The sequence below is a fragment of the Musa acuminata genome, chromosome BXJ2-5 (genome assembly GCF_036884655.1).
Source record: "Musa acuminata AAA Group cultivar baxijiao chromosome BXJ2-5, Cavendish_Baxijiao_AAA, whole genome shotgun sequence".
In the NCBI taxonomy this organism is placed as follows: domain Eukaryota; kingdom Viridiplantae; phylum Streptophyta; class Magnoliopsida; order Zingiberales; family Musaceae; genus Musa; species Musa acuminata.
The window spans coordinates 6,666,019-6,692,954 of record NC_088342.1 but is presented as its reverse complement, the minus strand read 5'-3'; the positions used below and the strand labels follow the sequence as shown (position 1 = coordinate 6,692,954).

The 26,936-nt window shown below is 41.6% G+C and overlaps 4 protein-coding genes across 5 annotated transcripts; 2 read left to right on the top strand and 2 right to left on the bottom strand.

Moving 5' to 3' along the window:
* The first annotated feature begins 1,840 nt into the window (after window positions 1–1,840).
* Window positions 1,841–5,580, top strand: LOC135586441 (mannan endo-1,4-beta-mannosidase 2-like). Its single transcript, XM_065108366.1, has 5 exons — window positions 1,841–2,446; window positions 2,906–3,103; window positions 3,411–3,533; window positions 4,728–4,942; window positions 5,032–5,580. The coding sequence occupies exons 1-5, from the start codon at window positions 2,081–2,083 to the stop codon at window positions 5,432–5,434; spliced, it is 1,305 nt and encodes a 434-aa protein (XP_064964438.1). The 5' UTR covers window positions 1,841–2,080; the 3' UTR covers window positions 5,435–5,580.
* A 280-nt stretch (window positions 5,581–5,860) lies between these two features.
* Window positions 5,861–11,335, bottom strand: LOC135612274 (uncharacterized). 2 transcript variants are annotated; one of them, XM_065108365.1, is made up of 10 exons: window positions 10,393–11,335; window positions 10,258–10,324; window positions 9,407–9,435; window positions 9,102–9,310; window positions 7,901–8,019; window positions 7,632–7,736; window positions 7,482–7,557; window positions 6,880–7,033; window positions 6,614–6,793; window positions 5,861–6,214 (listed from the first exon to the last, which is right to left on the bottom strand). In XM_065108365.1, exons 1-9 carry the CDS (start codon window positions 10,624–10,626, stop codon window positions 6,647–6,649), a joined length of 1,140 nt encoding a protein of 379 aa, XP_064964437.1. In that variant the 5' UTR covers window positions 10,627–11,335; the 3' UTR covers window positions 5,861–6,214; window positions 6,614–6,646. The 2 variants fall into 2 exon arrangements, with proteins under 2 accessions (XP_064964437.1, XP_064964436.1); XM_065108364.1 differs by lacking the exon at window positions 6,614–6,793 and having other exon boundaries at window positions 10,393–11,305.
* A 746-nt stretch (window positions 11,336–12,081) lies between these two features.
* LOC103984736 (uncharacterized) lies at window positions 12,082–14,476 on the bottom strand. Its single transcript, XM_009402296.3, has 3 exons — window positions 14,192–14,476; window positions 13,453–13,563; window positions 12,082–13,274 (listed from the first exon to the last, which is right to left on the bottom strand). Exons 1-3 carry the CDS (start codon window positions 14,357–14,359, stop codon window positions 12,273–12,275), a joined length of 1,281 nt encoding a protein of 426 aa, XP_009400571.2. The 5' UTR covers window positions 14,360–14,476; the 3' UTR covers window positions 12,082–12,272.
* Window positions 14,477–16,450: 1,974 nt separating this feature from the next.
* On the top strand, window positions 16,451–20,655 carry LOC103984737 (auxin-responsive protein IAA6). The gene is made up of 7 exons (XM_009402297.3): window positions 16,451–17,079; window positions 17,371–17,720; window positions 17,794–17,917; window positions 18,516–18,778; window positions 19,194–19,338; window positions 20,162–20,227; window positions 20,401–20,655. The coding sequence occupies exons 2-7, from the start codon at window positions 17,417–17,419 to the stop codon at window positions 20,450–20,452; spliced, it is 954 nt and encodes a 317-aa protein (XP_009400572.2). The 5' UTR covers window positions 16,451–17,079; window positions 17,371–17,416; the 3' UTR covers window positions 20,453–20,655.
* The last annotated feature ends 6,281 nt before the right edge of the window (window positions 20,656–26,936 follow it).

Genomic DNA, 26,936 nt, shown 5'->3' with positions numbered 1-26,936 from the left:
ATCTTCTGTACTGAATAGCTAATGAGAGATTTGTGATTTTTGCAACAGCAATTTCACCAGCGTATTATAGCTCTGAAGAACTCTTAACACATCCGGCTGTGGCATGAGACAGCAGATGATGTTTTCCCATTTGTTAGGACTCCCATCGATTCATCAGCAGAGCATTTTGCTCAAGTTCATAGAACTGCAACTGATGTGCTTGGAAGGTGGAATTGCTAGGAGTATTTCACTAGTGTCTGTCTTGTTGAGTTCACAATCTCAGGGAAATTTATTACCCAGGAATTGGCCATCCAAATTTGAGTTGACCCACTTGATTTATATTCATGTGGACTCAGTTATTTTGGGTCACTGTGTTGCAAGCATAGAAAGTTATCTGCCACCAAATATGGTTCTCATGATTCAGATAGTAGGCCTTTGCAAGGTGGAAGACTGTTGTCTGCCTCCATGTAGCATGTTCATATGAAGTCTTCAATTTCTTTATCTGAAGTTAACCTGTTTGGAACTGATATTTATATCTCTAATGCTATCTTTGTTGGAGATGTATGCTGTGACATATTCTAGCTTCAAACTTAGCTTGGAGCTGTGCCATTTTCAAGGGTGATTTGGTCCACTAAATAGCTTTTTAGCTCCTCCAATGGACTGGTACATTGTTTTGGGTCCAGATTGCAATTTTATTTGCCTCAATTTGAAGTCTAAGGAAGCTGATGTAGCACACTGTTCTTGGCTTGTTCTACAATGAGCTTGGTAGGTGACTGCAGACAAGAATCTTTCCTGGCTATGATTTGTGCAAGCCAACCAGTCTTTTAGACTGGAAAAGTGATGCAGTGAGCATTGAGTAGTTTACAAGTGAAGCAGCAGATGCTGTTTTCGGCTCAGATGAGCAGATGAAACTTTGAGTTTCATGGCAATCATGATCCTACTCCAAACAATGGTGGGAACACAACAAAGGACCATGTTTTCTTTCAATGATGTCTCCACAGTAGCAGGCTCTTCAAGTTGCACCCACAAATTGCTGAAAACCTGCAGCAGAAGTCACAATTGACTTATTAGTGTATGACCTGATTAAGATATCACATGATGGGCAGAGTAGGTATCAGAGCATGTAAAGATGAGACAGAAGACAACCTAACACCTAAAAGGTCAACAGACAACCTTATTTGATACGACAATGATGATTTCATCAAATTATAACCAGAGAGAGAGATCAGATCTATGACCATCTACAGTGTTCATATTAAGTCTCTATTGCAAAGGTCCTTCAAACAAATATTGTGGTGTCTCTTTTTTACAGTGTAAGATAAGATCTTCTCAACTTCACAAAGACAGGGAGCAGGCAGGCTGGAAGCACACACAATTACCTCAGTTGCAGAATGCTTGTTGTACAGCACACGCAAATAGATGAGTGAATCCAATCGGTTTTATCTGCTCCAGATTTGTAGATTTGGAATAAAAATCATATGAATGACATGCACAATGCATCTAACTAGTGGGTTCTCCTTGACATGATACTGTGAGAGAAGGTCAGGTAGCTGGTGAGCTAAGAGAAGCTGATGACAACATCACAACACACTCCCTTCCCTCTCCGGAATGACAGGTAACAGTTGGATTTCGCTTTTCACGGACAATCTTGTTTCTTTTCGAATCCCAATACAATCTCAAGCCTTCATCTTGCTGCAGTGCGTGTGGCATCAGTGGCCACTATGTGTTCTTGAAAAGGAAGTCACATGTGAGTACTGTCAGGTAAGAGACCAGAGTATTCTTTCATTGGGTCCACCTGGGGTTCATAGTGGAGACACTGGTTTGTATGCGATCCGTGTAGCGCAATTCTTTTTCTCTTCTTCTTCCTTGGTTTGATGTCTGTATTTGGTGGCAGACCTTTTGATAAAGTTGGAAGAGGCAAGAGGGATTTTGTCATATAGTTGCCTAAGAATTGAGCTAAGCATTCCTTTCCTCTTCTTTTGGGTTCCTTTGATCTGAGCAGGATTCCCACATCTCCGTTTACACATCTCAGTTTCTGAGAGGAATTGCTGCCCTGGTCTGAAGCTGGTGTTGGGGACTTGGGTTTCCAGCTTTCAACAAAATGCTGGCAACCAATGGAGTCTTCTACCCTATTCTTGGCCTTGCATCTTGTGCTGCCTTCATATACATGTCCTTTGGGGACCTGGCATGGGACATTGGCACCCATGTGAGAGGGCCTGAGACGAGCTTTGTGGGAAGGAATGGGACTCGGTTCACTGTGGATGGGAAGGCGTTCTATGTGAATGGTTGGAACTCGTACTGGCTGATGGATCAAGCCGTGGAGGAGGTTAGCAGGCCGAGGGTGAGGGCGATGCTGCAAGCTGGTGCTAAGATGGGGCTCACAGTTTGCAGGACTTGGGCATTCAATGATGGCGCCTACAATGCTCTACAAGTGTCTCTCGGGCATTTTGACGAACGTGTCTTCAAGGTATCAATGTTCATCCAACATTTGATGGTGAAGGTTCTTGAGAGGTCCACAAATCTGGATTTCTCCTTTTCTTTGGTACATCTGCATGTTCATATTCCTTTGGTTCTCTAGAATGATTTCTTCTTCCTTCCTTGAGCTCTACTACTTGGCAGGGCTGGCCTTGTCATACTTCCCAAACTTGTGCAAGGATTGATGAGCTTTGCAAAAGCTGTTGTTTCTTTGTTTCATCTCACTTCTATTTGATGTGTTTCCTCTGGTTTTGTGCATTCACTAAAACATGATCAGATGAATGGTAGGCTTTGACATGCCCAGTTCTTCAGCCAAAAATGGAAGAAACAGAAAAATGACTTCTATTAGTTGATCATCTTCGAAAAAGATGGAAATTTCGTTCTATCTGTTCTTGCATCTAATTCTACTTTGTTTAAGTTCAGTCATATGCAGTGATAACTTGAGTTGCAGGCACTCGATTGGGTCATCGTGGAAGCAAAAAGACATGGCATTCGGCTGCTGCTCAGCTTGGCTAACAATCTGGAGGCTTATGGAGGAAAGACTCAGTATGTCAAATGGGCATGGGAAGAAGGAATTGGATTGAGTTCCTCAAATGATTCCTTCTTTTTTGATCCATCGATCCGCAGTTATTTCAAGACTTACCTAAAGGTGACATGTCTTTGTTGCCAAAAGTTTCTTTTTTCTTTTTTGTGGAGAGGTAAATTCCATCTCTATATTATTCCTTAAAATGTTCAGGAACTGATAATTAATACATGATGGTTCTTTGAAATTCACCTCAATTCACATAGTTATATGTAAGCGAAATCGGAGGAATAATTTTTCTAAGTGATTTAGCATTCCAGTAGCATACACTCAATTAGAACATCATGCACTTTTGGTGATTAAGATGTATACTCTGCTGGTACATGAGATGGATCTGATCTATTTCCTCAACTTAATTGTGTTCTTTTTTCAGACTATATTGACAAGGAAGAACCACTTGAATGGGATTCAGTATAAAGATGATCCCACAATTTTTGCTTGGGAACTCATGAACGAACCACGATGTATGTCTGATGTGTCTGGTGACACTCTCCAAGTAAGTCTCTTCTTCACATTACAATTCGTTGTGAGGAACCAGTGCGATTCCAGGAAAAGTAGTTTACTGTGGATGATAACAACAGAGAACCTTCAGAATCAAAGAATAAACTTAGTGATCGTCATATTCTTCTCCTATAATAAGAACACTACTCCTGCTAAGTTAATTATCTCCTTGTCCCGCTGATACAAAGAAAGATAACAAGGGCTAAAAAGAGAGGTCTAATATGCATTAATCATGTCCAAGACCAGTAGCTTCTCTTGAAATTTCTCGGAGGTCTAATGACTAGAAATGTGATGTGATTTCATGTTTTGCATGTCACTTTCATCATCTACCCTGGTAGCTAGAGCTCATAGTAGTCTGCTTGGTAACATAGTACAGGATCCGAGAAAAGCTGCTAGTAGCACATGCAAATGAAAGAAACATTTCTGACCATCATCTCTTAAATTGGGCTTCACTATATCCCGTAAATGAATGAAGTGGTCTGAATTCAAGACTAGTTTCCTGGTTTGCTGAAGCCTATAATTAGATAATGCAGAAATAGATGTCCCAAATGTGTTTTAGATTGAAACTAGCAAGTTGCTTTAGAAAGCATTTCTAGTGCTATACACCTCAGCTTTTTCATTATTCTTATCAATTGAAAGACCAGATTTATTGGCAAATTAGAAATCAAAGTAATTAAGATTATGTCTACTTAATAAAACATATTAAATGTGTGAGAACAAGAGAGGATAGGGATACCTTGGCATATATCTTCTTGTTACCATTCAAGTTTTGATATAAGCTATTTGCAAGTTGCAAAACAAGGATGAGACGATTGAATGGAATTTTTTATATACTCTTACGGTCATCTCTTTGTGCAGCATTCAGTACCAGATCCTGCAGTCTTGATCATGGGTTAGGTGTTGGAAGCCCAAAATTTTCCTATGACCTTACCGATTATGTTTTTAGAACACATTCAGTTATTTAGCGATTTGAACCATTGCAAAGTTTGCAGAAATGATAAGAAACCGAACAAACAAAAAAATGAAAATTTTGTAGTAGGAAATAATGAGTCGTGCCATCAAATTGCTAGAATTTTATGCAAGATGATTGGGTTGTGAAGTATGTTCTTGTACTGAATCAGCAAAAGCTACAGCCATGATGTGAATGAATTTGGAATTCCGCTGGTTTTGTTCTTTTTGAATTCTGCAGAAGTGGATCGAAGAAATGGCAGCATATGTGAAATCAATCGACAAAAATCATCTCTTGACTATAGGACTCGAGGGGTTTTATGGTTCCACAAGTCCACCAGAGAAGCTGAATGTGAACCCTGGACAATGGTTTAGCACGGTGGGGTCTGATTTCGTCCGAAACTCCAGAGTACCAGAAATAGACTTTGCTTCTGTTCATATCTACCCCGATCAATGGTAGGAACCAACTACTATCTACATGTGTTAGTTTCTTGTCTCATGACAATTAATTCATGCACCAGTCCATATACAATGTTCTTCTGTAGGGAAGTAGGTGCAGGACTGGATCAGAAAATGAAGTACATCTCGAGATGGTTGACATCTCACATCGAAGACGGGGACAAAGAACTCAAGAAACCTGTCTTGTTCACTGAATTCGGCCTCTCCGATAAGACCAAAGGTTTTGATCACTCCCACAGAGATGTGTTCTACAAGTCCATCTTCAACATCGTCTACAGATCTGCACGGAAGGGCAGATCAGGTGCAGGAGCCTTTGTGTGGCAATTTATGGTTGCAGGCATGCAGGAGTACTGCGATGATTTCGGGTTTGTGCCGGAGGAGAGGCCTTCGATGTACAGGCTGATAAAGAAGCAGTCATGCAGGATGGCGAAACTGAGCTATGGGATAGGTTTGCTCAAGACAAGATTTGGAAAGCTATGTGCAGAGTAAACATTTATCGCACTTTTGATTCTGCTATTTCTTAGTGGAAGTCATTGGAGAGGAAGCTTTGGTTTATATGCTTCTGGAGGCTATTGGTCTGGACAACAAGCATACATATTCTTTAATGTAAAGAAATTTTATCTGCGTGGCATCAATGCAAGTCCTATAAATTGTGCAATAGAAAGAGGGAACTGTTTTCAAGAAATCACACTGAAAGATGATTGCAGTGACTCTCTCTGTATCCTGTGTGGAGGTTCCTGTGATTGAAATCTCCCAAGACATCCTTCAGAAATCCACATATGACCATTAACCATATAAGATTTAGGTGATAGTCAATAGCAAGCATCACTTGGGACCATTTAATCTTTCAAACATGTCACATTTAATCTTTCAAGGCAACACAAGCCAATGTAGGAACTCAGCAGCCAGCAAACACTCATAACAGCTGATTCTTCACATATAAGTAGAATTTGAACATCTTTCAAGAGTTATTCACTGTTAACTAAAACAGGAGGACACTAGTGAGTTCAAAATTTCTTGAATGAAGCAGGCTCTATTCACATGGTAATTGTTGAGGTGAAACAAAGTGGCATTTCTCAAAGTACAAACAAGATAACTGAAGAAATCAAGGCAGGCAAGCTATAGAGAAAAAGTGTCTGTGGTTGAAAGCACTCTCTCATGAAAACACAAGTAACTCAGGCTGATCTTTGCTCCAGAATAAATAGCTTTTACACTCCCACTGTATTGCTGTGCTGCCATCTCCACAGGCATAATCACCTTCAGTGGCATCTGAAACAATGGACAGAAGCAACGTGTCAATCCAAAGTAAGCTTGTCTTGTACTCATGGGCCGACAAAAAATAAAGCTATTTGACCTAATTCTTGATGAAGCTCATAATACAGTTAAATTAGCAACTAACCATAGTCGAGAAATAGTACATAAATCTTGACTTAAAAACTTATAGGACTTGACCATAAATACTAGCCAGAGCAAAGTAAACAATGTAAATCTTGGCTGCACCAATAGAAATTAGTAAGCTTTATAGAACTCTCTTTTGTTAAAATCTCTTTTGGCTACTCTTCATATAGAAAAAGAAGTTTCAACCAGGACATCCGTCCACAAATAGGAAACAGAACATACAGATCGTAGGACATACAACAGCACAAAAAAGCATTCTTCTCTCATTACCAATCAGTTAATGTGACTGAGTCAGTTAAGCTTTCATTGATTTACTACTCTTGCTTTGCATTCTTCAAACAGCTTGAAAGAAGTTAGCCACAGTGTCTCTGCAAGTCTAGCATCATATGAAACTGGAGAAGATTTAATTGTCCTACCCTTCGCCCCAAAGAAGTATCTACCTGATGCTTCCTAGAACAAAATACATAACAAATGGTAAATACGAGTTTCTTCTGAATAAAAAGATGATCCATGACAGATACATCAATGAAGCTTACAGGCGGTGCCAATGCTGCGTCCATGATAGAGTCAACCCCAATTTCAGGAGACTGCAGAAGCTGCAGGAATCCTAGAACCAAAAAGGCCAGCCTTTTTAGGGATGGAGGAAGTTCCCTCATTATGTTCGTTGCCACTGCTCCAGGATCAGCGGCCCTAAAATATAAGAAAGTAAATCAATAGTCAGCATCTGAAGGCTTCTTCATTTTAAATCAGTGAAAATGAATATGATAATGGTTCAAGACCTTTCTCTGTTGCAACCCACAACAGCATTGTACATTTGATAAGCAATTATTGGATATTTCAGCTGGTCATCATCAAATGGTGACTTCTTATAAGGACAACCAAGTAAAAGATTATCCTGGGAATCCATAAATTTATGTTTAAAATCAACTAAAAAAAATGGCATTTAGTTACCGTCGCATGATACTGTATGGTTGGTAGCAATTATAGAATAATGTACTTCTATTTATTTATAGGCAGCACTTAGCCTAATTAAAAGGTTTATGATATTTAAACAAAATTCTAGTACCAACAAAATAAAATGTAGATAAGTAAACAGAAGCAAGATTGTGTCTTGCCATTATTGAGTATGGTCACATACATGATAGAGACATTTGAAGCTGGATCCATCACATAAAGTTGGCGATGAAGCTCATATGAGAATAGCAGAGTACAAACTGTCATGCATGAAATCACTGATCATTAACAATGAAATATAAGTGGACACTATGTTTTCTATTACTGAACTTACATTTAGAGTACTCATAGGTTTGAGCAAACTGATACTTGCCCAAAGTAGACAAGCAATGGAGATTTTCTCTGGCCAGGTTTCCCATATTGACGTCAACATGGGATACTAAGAACAAAAATAAGGGAACAAAGTGGTTAGTATTTGATACACATAGTAATGTGGAAGCAATGTTCAATGCAGTTTCACTAAACAGGAAGATGTCAGCTTCAAAATTTAGAATTCCCAAGAAATGAAATATTGCATATTTAGTGGTTTTAATTTACGCTCACCACTTCTATGAGTAAAAGATGTCACGTTAACTATCCTGGAAGGTACAGGGCTATTCTTGAGCAGTGGCAACATAATATTGGTCAGAAAGAATGCACCAAGGTAGTTTGTTTCCATCATCCTGTAAAAAGAAAAACCAAATCAAGACAACAATCTTAGATGTTAAGTAAGAAAACATTTGTCCAGACAATATGGCAAGTAAAAAATGAAAATATTGATAAACCGTCAACTCTCATAAGAATAAATATGAAATGCTATTCTGCTTAAAAAACTAAAATGGAACATGATTATAAAATAAAACAAGATAAATTACCTATGATCTTTAGAGAGCATTTGGATTAAGAATCATTATTACTTGTTTCAAGGATACACGAAGCATAACCACACATATCTTGGTTTAGAAATGGACATCTCTTCAACAACTTGAAACATACAATTATAATTTGCCAATGTCACAATGCTTGACCTGTTACATGTCAGTAAACATTCAGTAATTTGTATATAAAAATCAAGAAACAGACAATGTGTTGCATATTTAGCAATGTGTTGCATATTTTCCAGCTCAATATCTCAAAAAAGTTTTCCGATTCACAAGAAGAGAAATAGGACAGGAAACACACATTCTATCAACTAGCACACAGACCTTTATTCCTGATACCCAGAAATACTGTCAGTAGTCAAGGAAACAGTTCATAATCTCAAGAGTGACAAACGGGCCTTCCAATGCTTAGTTGCTTATGACTGTTGGCTCAGCTTATTAGAGACACAAGATATGGGACCACATCATAAAAGATTCAAAGAATTTAGTGAGCAATTTTATCATGTATCATCTCTATGATCAATAGTTTTAAGTTCATGGATCCTTAATAAAAGCAACTATTCTCATAAGGTTGCTCTTAGCTTATGTTTCTTGTGATTTAGTGGTTTCCATCACTGAGTTTCTGTCGTTACCTAACCTATCCAATTAAGAATAACAGTCTGCCTTATATAATGGAGAAAGTACTCACAAGAAGGCAAAATATATGAAGTTTTGCACATTAGAATATGCACAAGTGTTCATAAGAAGGCATCAATCCTTCATACTCTACTAAATCAGAAGAACTTCTAAAGTGGAGGAAGTACATAACAAGAGAAGAAAACTGGCAATAAGAACACAGGAACTAATACAGTAAAAGACTTTGTAAAAAGGAACTGAGGGATTACTGGTCAAATCCATCGGCGGTAACTCTGGAGGATTTTGCCAAAATTCCAGCATTATTTATAAGAAGTTGAATTGAGGGATGCAGATTAGACTCCTCCAGCCACTGTTTTATTGAACTCTCAAACTTCATAATTGAATGAATGGATGATATGTCAACCTGAAATGCTTCCACACAGGCATTCTGGTCGTGTTTCTTGATCTCTTGAATAGTCTGTCAAAGAGGCAGGGAAACAGTCAGTGAAGAACCAACATAAGTTGCAAACAGGGTATGAAAAGTGGACGATATTACTCCAGCAATCATGCATACCTTAGTTAGTGTCTGAGGATTACGCCCAGCTGGCAGTCAGACATACAAAAGAACAGTTATGGTTAAAACTTAAAAGAACCATCAGTTTACCCAAGATTGGTATGACATCTACTATGAAAAAAAGTTTACATATCAGTTAAATTTATCCATAATATGCCTAAAAGAATCATTAGCCTAGACAAGATTGGCACAGGATGTGCTACGAAAGAACCATCTATGCCAGTCAAAAACTCAAGTCCAAGTCAACTCATACAAATATATGGAACTCATCAAGCTACATAATAGTCAAGCATTGCATGAGTCTACAAGATGGATGAAACATCCATGGTTAAAAGTTAAAGGAAGAAATAAGTACATTAAAATAAGAGAAAAAAAGTTCCACCTAAATACAACTCTAATAGCACATAGCATAGTTGGTCAAGTAGAAACAGTCCTTATAAATGACTTTGGAACTATCTTTATCTATTTTTGCCAAATTTAAGTTCTTTCAGAACACCACTTCTGGGTTCCAGTCCACCTTCAGTGAACCAAGCATAGAACTCAGGCCACTTTCATCAAGGATCCCCATTGGTTGTTCAGCTCTGCAGAAACAAACTGATTCATTCTACGCTTTAGCAAAGTTCTTGAGTCATATTTTCCATCTGGAACACTTGCTTGTGCTTTCACATCTCTCTAAAATTGCAGTCATAGTAAGATCTTGGTTTATTAAATTTTTAACACAGCATGACAAATCAATTTTGTGCAAAAATCCAAGTGCTAATAAGTCAAATAGTACCTTCGAGAAAGAAAATACATGTGGATCAGATGTTCGCGGAAATGGCTCAGAAAATAGATTTCTAATATGTCCTTACCAAGAATAACAAGGTAGCCTTCCGCTGCCAGGGCTCTTGCGGCGGCCGCGCCCAAGCCGGAACTCGCCTGCAAACAACGGAAAGTTTTCGTTATCCTTCCGAGAAGCCAGTTAGGTGTGCAGGCGGTGCACTTACGCCGGTGATGACGCCGAGGGGTCTCTGGATCGGGGAGGAAGGGCCGGGTGCAAAGCGGCGGCGAGGGAAGCGTGGTGGCGTCGGTCCGAGGAGGGAGGGGAAGAGGGCGGAGAGGCGCGGGGCGAGGAGGAGGTAGAGGTGGGAGTAGAGGAGGGAGAGGGTCCAGCACACGGCCATCCTCCAGAACTCGAGCGAGCACACCATGTACACCGCTTCCCAATCCACCACAACCATCGTTCTCCTCCTCGTTCCACGCGCGACTGCTCTCCAACTCCGCTGTTTTATTTTCCTCCCTTGGCAACATCATGTCAAACGGGTCGGATTGTATCGTATCGAATCGGGTCAAGATTCTCGGTTGTATTGGAGAGAATCCTAAACACCGTCAAATAGATTCGGGTAAGATTCTCTCTGTCGTCGCTACAAGAACCCAAACCAACCTTTGAAGCCCCCCTCCCTGCGTCTCTCCGCATCGAAGACGAGATCGGACCCGTCGATCCTACTCGTCGGGGCGTCTGCTCCCTGTCTCTTTTGCGAGCAACGTCCGAATCGATCCGCAAATTCTAGGGCTTTCCGAATGGGGTCGAATCGGTAAAGGATGCCGGAGATGCGTAGCGGCGCGCGCAGGGGCCGCGTGCAGACGAAGCCGGTGGTCCAGGCTGACCTGCCCAGCACCAGGCGGCGGCGGGCGGCGAGGACCCATCAGCCGGTGGATGATAACCCGCTACCGACCAGGTCTGCCGAGCGGAGGAAAGGAATCGAATTGGTGGAGGGCTGCGGCAAAGTCGGAGGTTCGGGCCGGGAGGAGAACAGGGAAGGAGTCGGAGAGAAGACGACGAATGACTTCGATAGGTGGCCGCCCTCCGGAAAAAGTGACACCTTTTTCGTCACTCCTGCCGTGGTTACTGATACAAATTGAGCAGAAGCGCCGCATACTATCCCAATCCCTACGTTTTAATTCGGTTTTACCAACGACAATAAAAAACAAACGATAAAAAAATAATTTTAATTTGGTAATGGCGGAGAACGTCAGTGATGACAGACGACGGTGAGTTAGCCATCATCTTCGTTGTAGATGCCATGGTGGTGATTGCCATCTGTGTCGACGCCGACGTAATTGTCGAGCAAAGAAAGGGTCGCGATGCAGGTGTTGAGCGGCCACCATCTTCGCCATCCTCCTCGCCCGCGCCTCTGTGCTCTTCCTTCGTCAACGTCGTTGGTGTCTTCTCCACAAGCATTACTTCAACTGCGTCGACTCCGTGGCGGTGCCCCCAAGTTGTCCCCTTCCGCAGCTGCATCAGTCGAATTCCTCTTCCCTTGAGACCCTCGTAAACGCCCACTATGACGAAATGGTGGCCACCTCGTCGTTGATGTCAAAGGAATTCTATTCCCTGCAGTTGCCAAGAAGAGAAGCTCCGAAAGGTTGGTAGACGAGTGATTGTTAGGTGAGTACGTTATTGTAGCTCTTCTCATCCATAACAATCATACCGTCGTCTATCACCACTAAATTAAAATAAAATAAATAAATAAATCTAGATATTTTATTTTCGTAATCATACGGATGCAGATGTATTGAACAGCAAGAAGCCCAACAATCCATGTCTTGTCCATCTCATCGAATCTGCATTGTGCTTTTTCTGCCTACTAAAGTGGGAAGAACAATTGGGTCACACCAAAGCATGCAGAGATGTATTGAACAGAAAGAAGCAGATTCTTAAAAATGCCCCCTTACAGAAAAGAACTCATACTATCAGGAAATTTTTCAGGTAATCTGCTGCTTCAACGGGTTACATGATATATGGAATTAATCAAAAAAGTATAGAGAACCCAACTAGAGGAACACAATTTAGCAGCTGGTTACGATTTTCTGTTGTCAATCTACTCTAGAATCTGAATTCAGATGTCTTCCCAGAAACCTCTTCAAGCATGTCGAGAAAACCTTTTCTTCTTGTGTCTTGGAAAACAGAAACATCGAGGTGTAGATGGTTCGAGGATGCAGCCTCGAATCTGGTCCAAAGCTCTCTCTTGAGTGTGGTTTCTCCAGGCAGCTCTTCATGGGTGCTATCCAAATTCTTACAGATAGGAGTGGCAAGTGAGAGCTGGCTGTTCGCAGGGGTTGGAAGCGGCTTCTCATCTGATGGTTCCAGCAGAATACAAGTCCTGGGGGGTGATAAGAACCAATTAAGAGTTCCATCAACTTTCTTCCTCCGACTCATGGATACAGGAGCAGCCTGCATACCAAATAGCTCCTGGCACGTCATAGACAAGCTATCTGAAACCTCAGCATCATTGTCATCCTCAGGTACTCCATCCTGCTGACTTGGCTCAGAGATTGGATCAAGCATTCCAGAACTCTTTGGTAAGCGCAAAGTTATCTCGTTTTCCCTGTTTTTCTGATTTGAAAGACTCAAAGGAGAAGCAGATCCAGAATCCAATGCACCACTCATTTGTCCAAAAGAATGAGCATTTGACAAACCAGTTGGTTCGTGTTTTTCTTCCACTCGTTCGATCAGATCGCGGCAAGCATTACCAACATTAACTGAAAATGGAGGTAACTTATGACGACCAGATTGCTCTTTCTCTGTGAATACTCCTGCCATATGTTTGGATGATCCAGGGCATTTAGACACAGATGGTTTGCCTTTGGGTAATGGTGTTAGCAGAAATAGTTGTCTTCCACAATCAACAGTACAGGTGCCGGCACGCCAAGAGACAAGAGGTGAAGAAGAAACTATCAGGTTGAGCTCAGGTTCATTTCTTCTGCTTGCAGCAGCATCTCTATCTCTCACTGCACCAGGAACAGGATTGGTATCTAAAGACTTGAGCTTGTTTTCAGTGGCTGTTAAAGAAGTGTCAAATGATTGCCGTAGTCTTGAGAACCATGGCTGCATAAGAGCAAATAAACCATAAGTGGCAATATGATGCATAAATCGTACCTTCTCCAGTTTTGAAAGGTAGATCCAATCTACTTCAATGTTCTCAGAAATGTAAGTTCCTCGGCGACAACCAATACAATTAGGTGATAAACTTCAGATCAGCAATCAAACCAAATTTAACACATACCTTCAAAGAGAAATGAATGTCAGATAATATACTTCTGAAGGAATCAATATCTTGGCTTGCTTTCTTGCTTATTGTTCTGTTCTCCATAGCTTGAGCAATTAATTCATCAATCTGCAAAAATTATCAATGACGAGCTGCATATCACTTAAGTACCAAAAAATAGAACATTTTGAACATTACCTGCAAAAAAGAATGCAAATGCAAAATCCACAGCCAGGGAACCAGACATGACCATTCTAAATGCCAATATATCAGATATACAATAGAACAACAACTATAACAAGTCGCAATAACCCAACTTTTGTCAGGTATTGCATAGACCATACAAAATAATGTGCATCTACTACTTAGACAATAAGTTGTCGTTTTTGAATAAGATTATATCGGCGATTCAAAGCTGAGCAAATGTACAAACAAAATACTGTACACCATTGAGGATGAAGAAAGTACATAACATCAAATCCAGAACCCTCCCACCACCCAATCAACAGGATAGGTGGGAAGCCAAGCACACCGTATTTCTCATTGCTCAGGAACCAAAGCAATACAAGAACACAAGAAAAGTGTCAAGAATCCAAATCATAATAACCAAACATAAAGAATGACTTGAAAGTCGAAATCTTTGGCAGGATGGTAGCAAATTGTTCTAATGCTCAAAGACGCCATACTAGAGTCCCATTTAAACCCTAAGGTTTTGATTCCGAAGCGGATGCCAATCTAGGGTTTCCAATCGACGTACCTGGCTGACGAGACTGGAGAGGTCGGACCGGAGGAGGAGGAGGCGATCGAGGGCGCCGTCGGCCCCGTCCTTGGCCCTGCTCTTCTTACGCGATGGGAGGGCGTTGGCGGCGTTGGATACGTCGCGGAGAGGCTTCCTCGCCGCCGATTTCCCTCGGTGGCTCTTCATCGTCTGGTCTACCGCTCCCCTCTCGTGCCCTTCTGCGCTCTCCGATCGAGGACGAAGAGGAAGAACAAGAAGCGCCCCCAACGGATATGAGGTTTAAACCTCGAGCCTTCTTTTGTCGCTGGTTTTGTTCCCTTGCCCTAGGTTGTTTTATTACCCATCACATCGTAACTCGTCTAATATACCTTCCATGTTCACAGGGGGACCCATGACACTTATAGTCACAGAGTTCGTACACATCGGTGATGGGTAAGAGTCGTGCACCGCGAATTATTATCACCTTCGCATTACTTGGTCAGCCCTGAAACTTCCCAAGGGTTGTCGCCGCCTTCCAAATGCCTGACGTGCGGGCCCACGAGGTGTGGGTCCCACCGCAATGGACCTGCTTGAGTCCACGTCAGCCTCGTGCATACCGGTAATTAGTCTTCTCATCTTCATCCTCGAGACCCTCACCCGATGCAGGTCGAGAGGAACAGGATAAAGGAATCAACACACACGGCGTGGGAGGAGATCGAACAGTTGGTGATCACCTGATCCATCGATCTTTTCTCTCTCATTTCAACTGCAGATGTTGGAGGAGGCAATTCCTGTGGTTCCCTATGATGTTTCTGCCGTGGAGGACAAATCAGACTCGCAGCCTGAAACTGAAGTATCTTCGTTGTGCAAGGTAAGAAACTGCAGGCTATGGAATGATTCCATGCTACAATGATGGCCATGCATTCCCAGTGGGCTCACTTTATTCCACGCTCGAGAAAGAATATGTTCAATCGGTATAGACCTAAAAACTGGGTAGAGAACTGCGGAAGCTGGGAATACATCTGCTGCAGAAGAAGAAGATGATTGTAATTGTCTGGTTCATTCAGATGATGCACATGGCAGTTCAAAAGGAGGAGACATTTAAGACATAACAGAGGTTCTGAAAGCTGGAGTTTTTAGCTGGTGAGTTCTCATGAAGTGGAGCACAGATGATTCCCATTAACCTTTTGAAATTAGAGCAAACTTTTTATCTTTTGATTGTTGTTTGTTCTCAAGATAGGGATCCATTAGCAAATGATTGGTTCAATAGATATCTTCATCCAATAAGAACAAGCTGAGCCTATAGTCAACTTAGTTGAAGCTGATTGATGTGCTTGATGTCAGGATGTCTCTTCCCAACCTCACAACCAAATGGCAAATGACAAAAAAATATTGAAGCATTCTCATGGTGTCTTGATGAAGAACAGTGCACTGTGTAATAATTTGGCTGCCATCAATCTATAGCGGTTGATATTTTTGCAGTAAGATTAAGCAGGACCTAATAGTCAAGTATATTTCTGAGGCCAAAATGCCACTGAGGTTACAAGAGAAACCACAGCAATGAATCAGATGGACAGTGGATGTCATTCTCACAAGATGACATGAAGTGAGAAACATTAATCATGGGATCTCCAAGTTCAATGCATCTCCCCCATCTCTTCTAACTTTCTTCAAAAGCAATCAATCCACCAGTGAGTGGATCATCCAAACACTCTCTTTTGTTACCAGTAAAAGATTTCTCAAGGTTGTTTATTGGAGGAGAGCTACTGTCACCAATTTCTACTTGGAGTAAGAAATTTTGGGCCACTAAGAATCTTGACAAATCCATCAAAAGAGAAAGCCAAATATCAACTTCTATCATTGGCACCGAAAGAGAAGCTTGGAGTTTTCAAAGCTGGCGAGAAGTATCCATCACTTCCAAAACACTTCTCCAGCTACACCTCTCACCATACATTGAGGCTTTGTTATAGTCTAAGATTCCAAGGAATAAGGCACTGTTTGATCTTTGTTACATACACTAAGGAATAAGATCTGCAGATCAGAGTCCATGATCTTACAGCCCCTCCCATGGCTGGACCACCTCCCCACCGCCGCCTAGAAAGCAGAATACACTGCATCGAGGGCCCTCCTACTCTCACCTCCCTCCTCCACAAGCTACCAGCTTTCAACAGGATTAAACAACAGATCGCAGTCATGGATGCTTGCAGAAATTCATAATGGCATCTATTGAGGTCCCCCCGGCCACTGTCGTCGCTTGGCATTAACTCAGCTCCAATGTCCAACTCCACAAGCCTAGTCACAGTGCCACCGCAGAGTTCTCCAAGTGCTCTGAAGTAGTAGCTACAGCAGGACTGATAATAATTGGTGTTGTCACCGACCAGTGCAAAGTGTTTGACATCGAGTAGCTTTGGTTGCGCACGCTTTTGTGCTTTTCTCGTGTTTCTTTTTGCTGCGTGTGAGAGAGGGAGGTGGCGACAGCAGATGTGTCTGCGGGTGACTCGCATCTCTATCCTATGCTTGACTTGGGAACGTGTGTTGCTGCCACAGGAGCAGCGCGCCTTCGTTCCACTGTCGCCTGCTTTGAGTGAGCCCTGCTCTAAATTCCCCTTCTTGGTCCGGTTTACAGCTGCGGTGTCTGCTGTCTTGATCCCCCCCTTTATCGCACTCCGAATTCGGTGGAGGGGGAAGACGACAAAGACAAGGAGACATTTTCCAGGCGCGACAGCCTTTTCGGTTGCTTATCCTCTGCGAAAGATTTGGTTTTGAAGTGTTGGGCTGGTGCAACTGGTGTTGTTCCCCGAGCTCGGAGAGTTTTGGAACTTCGAGCGGCGGTGTTGCAGGGGAAAAGAAAGGGTGAAAAGCTTTCCGCTGTTCCGGAAGAGATTTCTCCTGTCTGTCTCCTTGGGTACAGGCCATTGTTTCATAAGGTGAGCAGTCTTTTCCAAGGTTTCTTCTTCGTTTCCTGGTATTAGCTTTGCACATCAGTGGCTATGATGATCAACTTCGAGAATAGTGTTCTTTTTTCTTTTGCTTCTCCTTTGCTCTAGCACAAGAGAGTTGTTCTTAAAAGTGGGTCTTTTAGATGGTGCTTCATTTTTTCCTGTCAAAAATTGAATTTTCACATTTAATTGACGAGGAAAACAGTAGAACAGAAGTGGTTGTTCAGTAATCCCTTCTTGAACCAGCAACTGTGACTAGAAAGTGTTACATCAATGCAGATTTGGTCACTCTCTTTCCATTCTTGGTCCACTAGAGAAGATAGGCATGGAAGAAGGTCTCAGAGGAGGAGTATGTCCTCAGCTGCTTGATTTGATGCCAAACAAAAGAGATTGGATAGTGAAGGATGATGGGAGAGGAGGGGAAATGAAAGCTTCACAGCTAGAGGTGGAGAGTTTGGAGCTGAGACTTGGCCTCCCTGCAACTGAAGAAGAAAAAGACCCCTCTGTTCTCTCTCTTGCTCTCTTTTACAAGTCCTCCAAAACCACCACCAACAACAACAACAACAAGAACCACCACTGTGCTGGATCCAAAAGGGGTTTCTTTGGCACATTTGAGTCCAGAGCAGAAGGTATTTCAAGCCAAATGTTTGCCTTCCTTGATGGGTTTAGATTTGTGTACCATATTCTTCTCCTTTATTTCAGGACCTCAGCAGCAGAAGACAAGTGGGGCAAATCTAAAAGATGAGCTGCATCAGAGCCAAGAGAGAAAGGTAGCACATGAGGCCCCTGAAAATGCATCTGCGGCAAACATGAACTCTCAGACAAGGTAGCCATAATGGAACCTATGTATTAGTATCTTCCCCTCAAACCTTGGATTTTTCTTTCAAAGTGTCTGTAAGTTCTGCAATCTATTCACATGTTTGTTTATTTATGATGGTATCCTTGCCTTTGTTAATATCTCTCTTGTGCACATGTGGCCTCTTATATAATCTATTATTTCACAGGATACTAAATACTCAGTTGAGTAATAGCTAATTAGTATTAGTGATGTGGATTATTGTAGTCTATGCATGTGACAGGATTTGGTTTACCCTCTGATCTTTGTGTTGGCCATTTCATAGTTGAATTCTTTTTAGAAACAACTGCTTCTAAACCATTTGTTAGCCTATCCCAGCTAAGTTTATTTTCTTCTCGTCTCATTCTCTGGTTTGCTCTTAGGATATTAACCTCTTTGTTTTCTTTTAGCTATTTTTATAGCATGCCTAATTTTCAGAAGAAAAGTTAAGTCCTGATTTATATATGTAGTGATACTTGATTACATCATTTGAGTACTTACTGAAGTGTTTTCACTTACATTTTTCTTTTAGATCAAACCATAATATGTCTAATTTATCTTCGCATTCTGCTTGGCACATTAACATCAGAGCTGCATCTGTTCCTCTGGTTGGTTGGCCTCCTATCCGCACCTTCAGAAAGAATTTCGCTACCGGCTCATCCAAGCCGTCTCCTGAACCACAGAGTGGGGATTTGCAGTCCAAAGTGAAGCTTGAGGACTGCAAGAAGGGCTTGTTTGTGAAAATTAACATGGAAGGCATTCCAATTGGCAGAAAAATAGACCTATCAACCTATAACAGCTACGAGAAGCTCTCTCTAGCTGTGGAGGAACACTTTCAAGATCTTCTAGCAGGTAAATCTGTAATCTAATTCAGAATTAAGAAGAGTACTCTTTTCATTTAGTACTCATTCAGCAGGGGCTCAAGTTCATTCTTCGTTTAAGTTCGACTTGTGCAGATACTTGTTGGCTTGACTTCCTCGCTCAAACATTCTCTGTTTATCTATAATGTCTTGTTTGCTGCTTATACTGCACCTTTCTTGATAAGTATGGAAGAATATGTCCCATGCACATCCTTGAATCATTAGTAGCTTCATGTTTGCATAATTTACATCATCTTTCCTTCTTCTTTTTTTCTCAAACTGATATATAGCCTAATATTTTGTGATTCTCGCTGGTCAGTTGCATAAACCTATATTTACATCATTGATGCAAAATAAACAAAAGAAGATCTGTTAGTTTGCTTACATTTTTTGTTATTATATTGTAGCTCAAAAAGATCCTTCTACTGCTGATACTTTGAAGGATGGAGAAAAACAAGTATTTACAGGCTTATTAGATGGTACTGGTGAATATTCACTGATCTATGAAGATAATGAAGGAGATAGGATGCTTGTTGGAGATGTACCTTGGGAGTAAGCTTTCCTTTCCCTGCGTTTGCACTTACCAGTTTAGAAAAGTGTCTGATTTTAGTTGCTCTTTCAAATGCATGAATATGGTACCGTATAGCACTTGTTGGATCAACCGATCGACTGCGAACATTTTTCTCTTGTGTTTGATTATCACATAATATATGTGATTATCTATCGGACAACAGTACATGTTAGAGCAAATTTGCACAACAAATTCTAACATAGAATTTTCAACTATCATCTGACCACACAGCACTTCCTGAAACAATAAGATCGAATTTCCTTAAGAGATTTATTTTAAGGATTCAACTTTTTTCTTGTCTTCCGTAGCACAAACTTCTGGCTTACAATTCCTCCATTGGTGTGGTATCACTTCTATCCTAAATTGAAGACATAATAAGTAAGGCGAAGAGCAATTAGATTAATAAGACATCGACATTCATTTTTTTCATAATTCCTGATCCAAGAAGATTGACCAGAGGCAAAGAAAATAACTGATTGTCAAATGAGAAGAAATTGCAAGCCATTGTCAAATGAGGCTCCATTCAAATAGACTAGAGGAAGAAACACCAATGTGGTACTTTTTCTTTCAGGCAAAAGGATATATGAAATGTGACCCTATTGTTGACCTTGTATAAATTCCATTTTAGTCATGAGATTTAACATGCTTATGCAAAATTTTTGCCTCATGTCGCACTTAGTTTCTCATTTTTATGCTTACAGGTCTTTCTATCTGAATATTGCAATTCAGCATGAATCAAGAACATTAATTGAACTAATATTTCAAGATTCTAAAATCCTTTTTTTTGTTATTTGACACTTCCAGCATGTTTGTTTCGATGGCTAAAAGGCTGAGGGTGATCAAGAGCACCGATCTTTCTGTAATTCGTGTGTAAGTTTGCGGTTTTTGTTTTCGTCAATCTGTAAGTACTAGTCACACATTAGCTTTACTAACAACTTCATAATAGGGGATCCAAAGAGAATTGTGGTGACTTGGTTCCTCTAATTTACATCTTTAACTCATCTGCTTAATTTAATGCAAAGTAATCTGTTCATATTTTTCAGTCAGGACCAGTATGCAGGAAAAGAACAGCAACAGAGTGTTGAATTATATTAGGAGAAGGCATTCCCTGTTCAGGCTTTCATCTAATGCTTCTTTCTTTTATGTGCAATGTATGGGTTGGTGGATGCAACCGAGTGTTTTTCTCATACTTTTTGGTTCAACTTGAGTTCAAATTCCTCCGAATTTTCCCCCTTATTGGGGTTGTGGAGTTCGTGCTTTTGAACGATATATATATAATAATGTGTAAACTCATGATATCCAACTGCCTGCTTATTTGCATATGGTTATGCCTCCGTTGAGTGGTGAAAGTCTGACAGCTATTTATGCTGACATATATGTTGAAGATACAGAAAGTTGGTTGGTCGTTGATGGTGTGAAATGTTGGGAACGTCTCTGTCTGCCCGACTCGATCTCGAGTCGTGTGTAGGGGTCTGAGAATGTTCGAAAAGGAGGATCTAAAACTCGCTTACATGCTTGATGATCGACTCGAGTCGTGTGTGTAGGGGTCTGAGAATGTTCGAAAAGGAGGATCTAAAACTCGCTTACATGCTTGATGATCGACTTAGAGAAAGACTAAGGTTGGATAAGGTGCTCCATCTAGCCTCTTACACACTCAAGTTAGGGTCAAGGTGAAAAAAAAGCTCACGGGTGAGCAATCACTGACCTATGATATGGGTCGAATATTTTCTCTCGAGTCTATCTTTGTCACCGGGCTCGGTGGTCGTCTCATTTGAGTTACATTTTATTTTTTATTGGGGCATGACGGGTTACATTTTATTTTTTTTGAGGGCGGGGAGAGACATCTCAAGCGTATCTTCATGCTTTGCCCAAGAGGGACATCTTGGGTGCATCTTCATGCTTAGCTTGAGAAGGATACCTTGAGCGCATTTTCATGCTTAGCCTGAGAGGAGGCTTTGACGAACTCTCCCTACTCAAGTCTCCATTGACAAGAAAATTTTAAACTTTGTGTCGAGCTAGAGGCTTATGCAGGAAAATTTTCAAATGTTGCATTGAGCGAAAACTTGGATAGTTGTCTGGAGAGTCGAACCGACACTCTAAAAGGTGAAGTGGAAGTTCAATGGGTATAAAACGACCTCTCCATTGTAGGTGGGGCTCACATGCATCTTGAGCCCTACCCTACTTCTTACTCTAGCCTTTATGTCTTCTTCTTACTCTAGCCTTTATGCCTTCTGCTTTGAATCTCAAGTCTATGAAGAATTGATCTTTTCTCTTTGTTGGTAGGTCAGGAGACTATCCTTTTCCAACTCATCCGAGTCCTAAACCCTCAACCAATTGATGGTCAAGGGGGTCGAAGTGCTACCCAAGGCCACTTCGAGACCAAGAGGGGAGTCTTCATCCTCCTCAGGGGGAACAGATTTGCTCAATCTAAGAGTTCTTAGGGATCTTCAAATTATGAAATGTTCTTATGATCAAGACCCAATCATGACTCTGAAGCTTCTGGAGTGCTTGTGCCTTCGATTCTCAATTTCACTCGAGTACCAGATGCAAGTGCTTCGAGCCAAGCAACATCCATTCAACCCAATGTGCAAGTATCTCTGCGTATATTTTGATACACTAGAGGTTGGACTCAGATTCTCCCTTTACCCCTTCATCTCTGAGTGCTTCCATTGGTAGAGGATTTCCCTCTCTCAGATGGTGCCCAACCCGTGATACTATTTGTTATATTTATCGGGAAATGCTACTATGCCGGCATAATCCCAACTTTGAATTTGTTCCTCCTATTTTTGAGTATACAAGCGGGCCAATGATGTAAGGAAATCTAGAGGTGACGTCACATGTGCAGCGGAAGAACAGAAAACAAAAACCCTAAATTTCTCAAAAAGGTGTTCATCGTCATGCGAAGATTGGTGTGCAAAAACCTGCGAAACTTAAATCCATGTGTGAGATAATGTTTTATCAGGGGAGATCATATATTCTTGAATCTCTACATATTTGTAGGAGAGGATGAAGGAGGTTAAGTGCCCTCCTCTCTAGTAGTAATCTACACAGCAGAGTGGCGACGACGCACGATGCTCCTCAAATTGTTCTCTAAATCTCTACAATTGCTATCTAAAGAGAAGAAGGGGGAGAAGAATAGAAGGTGACAACCAAAAAGCTTCTAGCCTATAGGTTTTTAGTTCCCTCATATTTATAGAGGTCCCCTATTTACTTAACTCTAATGGATCCTGCTCTATTATGTATTGGATCTTCATCCAACTACCCAAACCTCTTAGATTAGTGGATCTCTATCCAATAATTTCTACTCGTGCCATCACTCACGTGATTGATTTGTAGGACATCTATGACTAGCAAATAGGTACTACTTCATGACTCTGGAGGGGTTTACAACAAGGGGCGCTACTTTTTCATCGACACTAGTCTGGATTGGGACTTCAGTCTCGATTGGTCAGCACATACATTCATCAACACACGTCCCTACTTATTTGACGAGAAGAGCAACTTGGTGCTTTGGCTAGGAGAGACCTTGTCCTCTTCTTCAGCCATCGAGTGCATGGATGAGGAGTGGTTAGTCGAGGCTAGCATAAGTCCTGCTCCTCAAGGTATGCTCTGCTTCCCGAGACACTTCTTCTGAATTAGTTGACTAAGTTTCTAACCTCCAAGTTGCCTCTTTGCTAGGATGGATCTTGCAAATCTAAAGAAAAGGCAAGGCTTCGCCTCCTCCTCTAGGGCACCAACTTAAGAGGTTGCTACCAAGCTTGTGAATCCCCCTTCAGAGCTAGGCTCGATATCTCCTCCCATCCTCGAGCCAAGGTCGGAAGAGCAATTCTAACAGGAGGCCAAGATGCCTCCCCCTCCGGTTAATTCAACCCCGCGGACCCTTAGGGTTGTTTAAAAGAAGAAAGCCTCGGAGGCCTTGGACTATCGACCCTTGAATTTAAGGGAGCGCATGCAGAAGAGGCATTGTTGGAGCGACATATGGGAGCTTTATTAACATAAGCCAATGCCATTTGCAACGGTAATGGTGGTGGACCTCCCCGATCCGATGTAGGGGCTCCATTAGAGGTGTACTGTGAGGGCCTTAAGGCCTCCCATATCATTTGAAGGACAACCCTTAGTCCACCAAATATCTTTGAGGAGCGCTACTCCCCCCTCTAGCCAAGGAGGTATACAAGCTACATTCAGAGGTACTCATCGAGGCATGAGACGGGAGATTCTCATAAGTAGCTCCTCAGTCTATTTTTGTCTGTCCCCAATGACTCAATTGCTCTAATTTCGCCAATATTGCCTATAGCACTAACATTTTTTCATGTCATTGGTAGATCGAATGCGAAATTCGGGAGTCGTTATTACCACATAGGATGATAAAATCGTATGCCTCTAAGCTAAGGTGGATGCCCTAAGGGAGTTGCTTGACCCACAGGTTATCTCTATATTGGAAGGGTAGGTGGCCAAGCTAGAGGGCCAACTTAGGAGCTTCATCACATCGATGCCTCTCAGGAGATCAAGCTAAAGTCCATTTATGGGCAATTTTAGTCCACAAAGGATGGGTTGCTTTAAGATCTAGTGATTATCTAGGATCTCAAGGGGTAGCTTGAGGAGAAGGATCAATAGATCGACGAGCGCAACTATCAAGTTGTTAACCTAACAGAGCAACTCATGGTCGAGGCACCCTTGCTACTAAAGAGGGAAGCCAAAGTGATTGAGAGCTATAAGTGCTTGGTTGACTTCAAAAAGGGCCTGTAGTGCTCAAGGGAATCCTCCTGGCTTTGGCCCACCTCAAGGCTGCACATTTGGGGCTCGAGGTGGAGGAGAACCCCTTCTGCGATCAGGAGGTCAACAAAGACCTATCGATGCAGTTGGAGGTTCCCTTTGACGATAGCTTTGAGTCTCCTCTCAAAGCTGGCACCTTGAGCGCTCCAATTTTGATCTCTTTAGGTGGCGATGACCCTTCGGATAGCTCTCCCGCTCCCTCAACCAATTGATATGCTCCCTCCCTCTTTTTACTTTTTCTTGGGTCGGATAACTTTGGGAATTAGATACCTAAATTGTATAATGTAAGAACTTCTCAAAATTAAATTTTCGAATGAATCATTATAAATTTTAAAAAATGTTTACAAGTCATGGATCAGTATGCCTTCTTTGTCATGGCTTCTTGAGTCGAGGGTAGAACTTTGTGAGGTTGGATATGTGTTAGGTCCTTGGTAGTGACTTCCGGTCCATTATTCTAAAATAGTAGATTCTATTTAGAATAGCTTCAATAATTTAGTAGGTTCCCTCCCAATTTAGTGCCAACTTTTCCTAAGAATGAGTCAGGTCACTTACTTTGACCATCCATAGAAGTAGATCGACTAGGTTGATTCCCCATGTTCGTATGCCCATGTTGTAGAGTCAGACTATAACCTTCTTGTAGTTGAGCATCTTCAAGTGCGTCTTGGTTTTGATTTTATCAATGAGACCCAGTATCGCATGAAGTCCCTCCTCAGAGGATTACTCAATGTAACTCTCAACTCAGGAGATCAGGAAGACCATCTCAGGGGGGAGGACCACCTTAGTCTGAAGGCTAGACTGAACAGCGACTCTTCCGTCCTAGTCTTTAGAGTGATTTGAGAAGCCTACAAGATGCTAGGCAGCTCTTCAAGCCAAGTGCCGTTGGCATCAGCCACCCGCCTCTTCAATCTCTCAAGTATGGCTCGATTTGTCACCTTGACCAAGCTGTTAGTCTACAGATAAACTACTAAATTGAATCGCAGTCGAAAGTTGAAGGACCGATAGAGGGCCTTCAACTAGTGATTGTTGAATTGTATCTATTGTCAATGATGATTGCCCTCGGGATAGTGAACTGAGTATGATGTTCCTCTGCACAAACCCCTCGACATGCCTAGGAGGGTAGTTATTGAGCGTTGTGGGTGAATGTTGCCCGCCAAGTGCTTTGCAAACTCCTAGATGAGTTGGGCAGAGGAGTCAACAGAAAGAGGCCTCAACTTGGCATATCAATGTCGAGTCGTCCCCCTTAAGATCGTAGGGAAAGTTCGACACATCAAAGCATCGGATGTACCATAGAGAACTATTTATGTGTGGAAGGCTACCACGTGCTCTGTTAGGTCAACGTCCCCATTAAACGCTTCTAGATTAGGGAGTTCGTAGCCTAAGGAGACGAGCTCCTCTTGTATGTGTCGAGCGATGAGAGATTTGACCTAGGTGAGGCTAGCTAAACTCCCTGCCTTCGCCATGTGAAACTTGCAAGGCATATTCTCCATATATCGGTTCATCTATCGGAGCTACACTAGAAGGGTGTATTCTGAATCTACTGACTGAGGCTTTGATTCGGGGGCTATCACGACATACTAAACTCAACCATTGGAGATCTCAAGACTCCTTCGATCAAGGTGTCCATGGGTTGATGGAGCTTGGCTAAGATCTGTGGTGTCATTGGATGTCGACTAAGCCAATTGTGGGAGTAAGGGCACAACCAACTATATCATCCCCATTAGCATTTGAACCTATTAAGCGAGGTTCATGAAGACCTCGATTGGCACTAACATATGAGTCAAAGTTGTCATCGGAGGAGAGAGACCAGGGTCATTGAACATATGTCAATATTGCATGGGCATATGGGTGGTGGTGGCAACATCGAGAGATGGAAAGGTTGATTGTTGACCCCCTAGGTGAATATATTATGAGTCGAAAATGGTGCACCATAACTTGAGTACTCGTTATAACACTACTATGATATGGAGCCCTTCTTCTAATGCCAAAATGATGGTTTGAAATATCGATGATATCTCTATCAGCTTGACTCAATCTTAGGCTACACATTTAGGGGTTTGAAAATGTTCAAAGAGGGGGATTTAGAACTTATCTACATGTCTGATGACTAATCTATAGGAAGACCAGGGTCAAGTGGGCACCCAAACAGGTCACTCCAACACTCAAGTTAGGGCCGCAGTGAGAAAATGAGTGAATAATCACTAATCTTTGATAGTGGGTCAGGACCAGAGGAATATCTTGTTATATAGTCAAAATATTTTCTCTCAGGTCTACCATTATCGTTGAGTGACCGCCACCTCATCTAGATTCAACTATTAGGATTGTAAAAGGCACTAACGGGGGGTGAGGGTTGAATTAGTGTTATCAAAATAAAGTTTCGATTTAAAAATTTTGATCAATAAAACCTGTATCAGAAGTGTGTTTAACTGAAAATGTGAGGTGAGTAAGAGTAGTGAATAAGTAAATCAACAAGTAATGATAAGGCAAAACAAGAAGGATGCAAAAATATTTATAGTGGTTCGATTGTCCCAACCTATGTCCACTCATAATTCCTCTTCCCTCAACGCCACCAGCTTTTACTACTGATCTTCTTTTCAATGAGTAAAGATCAACTACCCTTATTAAAAAAACTTTTCTTCTTTTCACAAGTTTAGGAAGAACCATTATACATCTCTTCACCTTTTAACAAGTTTAGGAGTGAACATTTACACCTCTCTTTTACACAAGACTTCACACCTCCTTAATATAACTTCTACACTCAATGAGGAAGAGACTCAAATATTTTTTAAGAGAGTTTACATACTTTAAT

Coding starts and splice junctions, on each gene's coding strand:
- LOC135586441 (XM_065108366.1), top strand. CDS start 2,081: ATGCTGGCAACCAATGGAGTCTTCTACCCTATTCTTGGCCTTGCATCT. Junction 2,447..2,905: donor TTGACGAACGTGTCTTCAAG/GTATCAATGTTC, acceptor CTTGAGTTGCAG/GCACTCGATTGGGTCATCGT. Junction 4,943..5,031: donor CATATCTACCCCGATCAATG/GTAGGAACCAAC, acceptor GTTCTTCTGTAG/GGAAGTAGGTGCAGGACTGG.
- LOC135612274 (XM_065108364.1), bottom strand. CDS start 10,626: ATGGTTGTGGTGGATTGGGAAGCGGTGTACATGGTGTGCTCGCTCGAG. Junction 10,325..10,392: donor CCCTCGGCGTCATCACCGGC/GTAAGTGCACCG, acceptor CGTTGTTTGCAG/GCGAGTTCCGGCTTGGGCGC. Junction 7,034..7,481: donor GCTTCAAATGTCTCTATCAT/GTATGTGACCAT, acceptor CTTATATTTTAG/GGCCGCTGATCCTGGAGCAG.
- LOC103984737 (XM_009402297.3), top strand. CDS start 17,417: ATGGAAGAAGGTCTCAGAGGAGGAGTATGTCCTCAGCTGCTTGATTTG. Junction 17,918..18,515: donor AACATGAACTCTCAGACAAG/GTAGCCATAATG, acceptor CATTAACATCAG/AGCTGCATCTGTTCCTCTGG. Junction 19,339..20,161: donor GTTGGAGATGTACCTTGGGA/GTAAGCTTTCCT, acceptor TGACACTTCCAG/CATGTTTGTTTCGATGGCTA.
- LOC103984736 (XM_009402296.3), bottom strand. CDS start 14,359: ATGAAGAGCCACCGAGGGAAATCGGCGGCGAGGAAGCCTCTCCGCGAC. Junction 13,564..14,191: donor TCTCCAGTCTCGTCAGCCAG/GTACGTCGATTG, acceptor TAATTTTTGCAG/ATTGATGAATTAATTGCTCA. Junction 13,275..13,452: donor ACATTCATTTCTCTTTGAAG/GTATGTGTTAAA, acceptor GCTCTTATGCAG/CCATGGTTCTCAAGACTACG.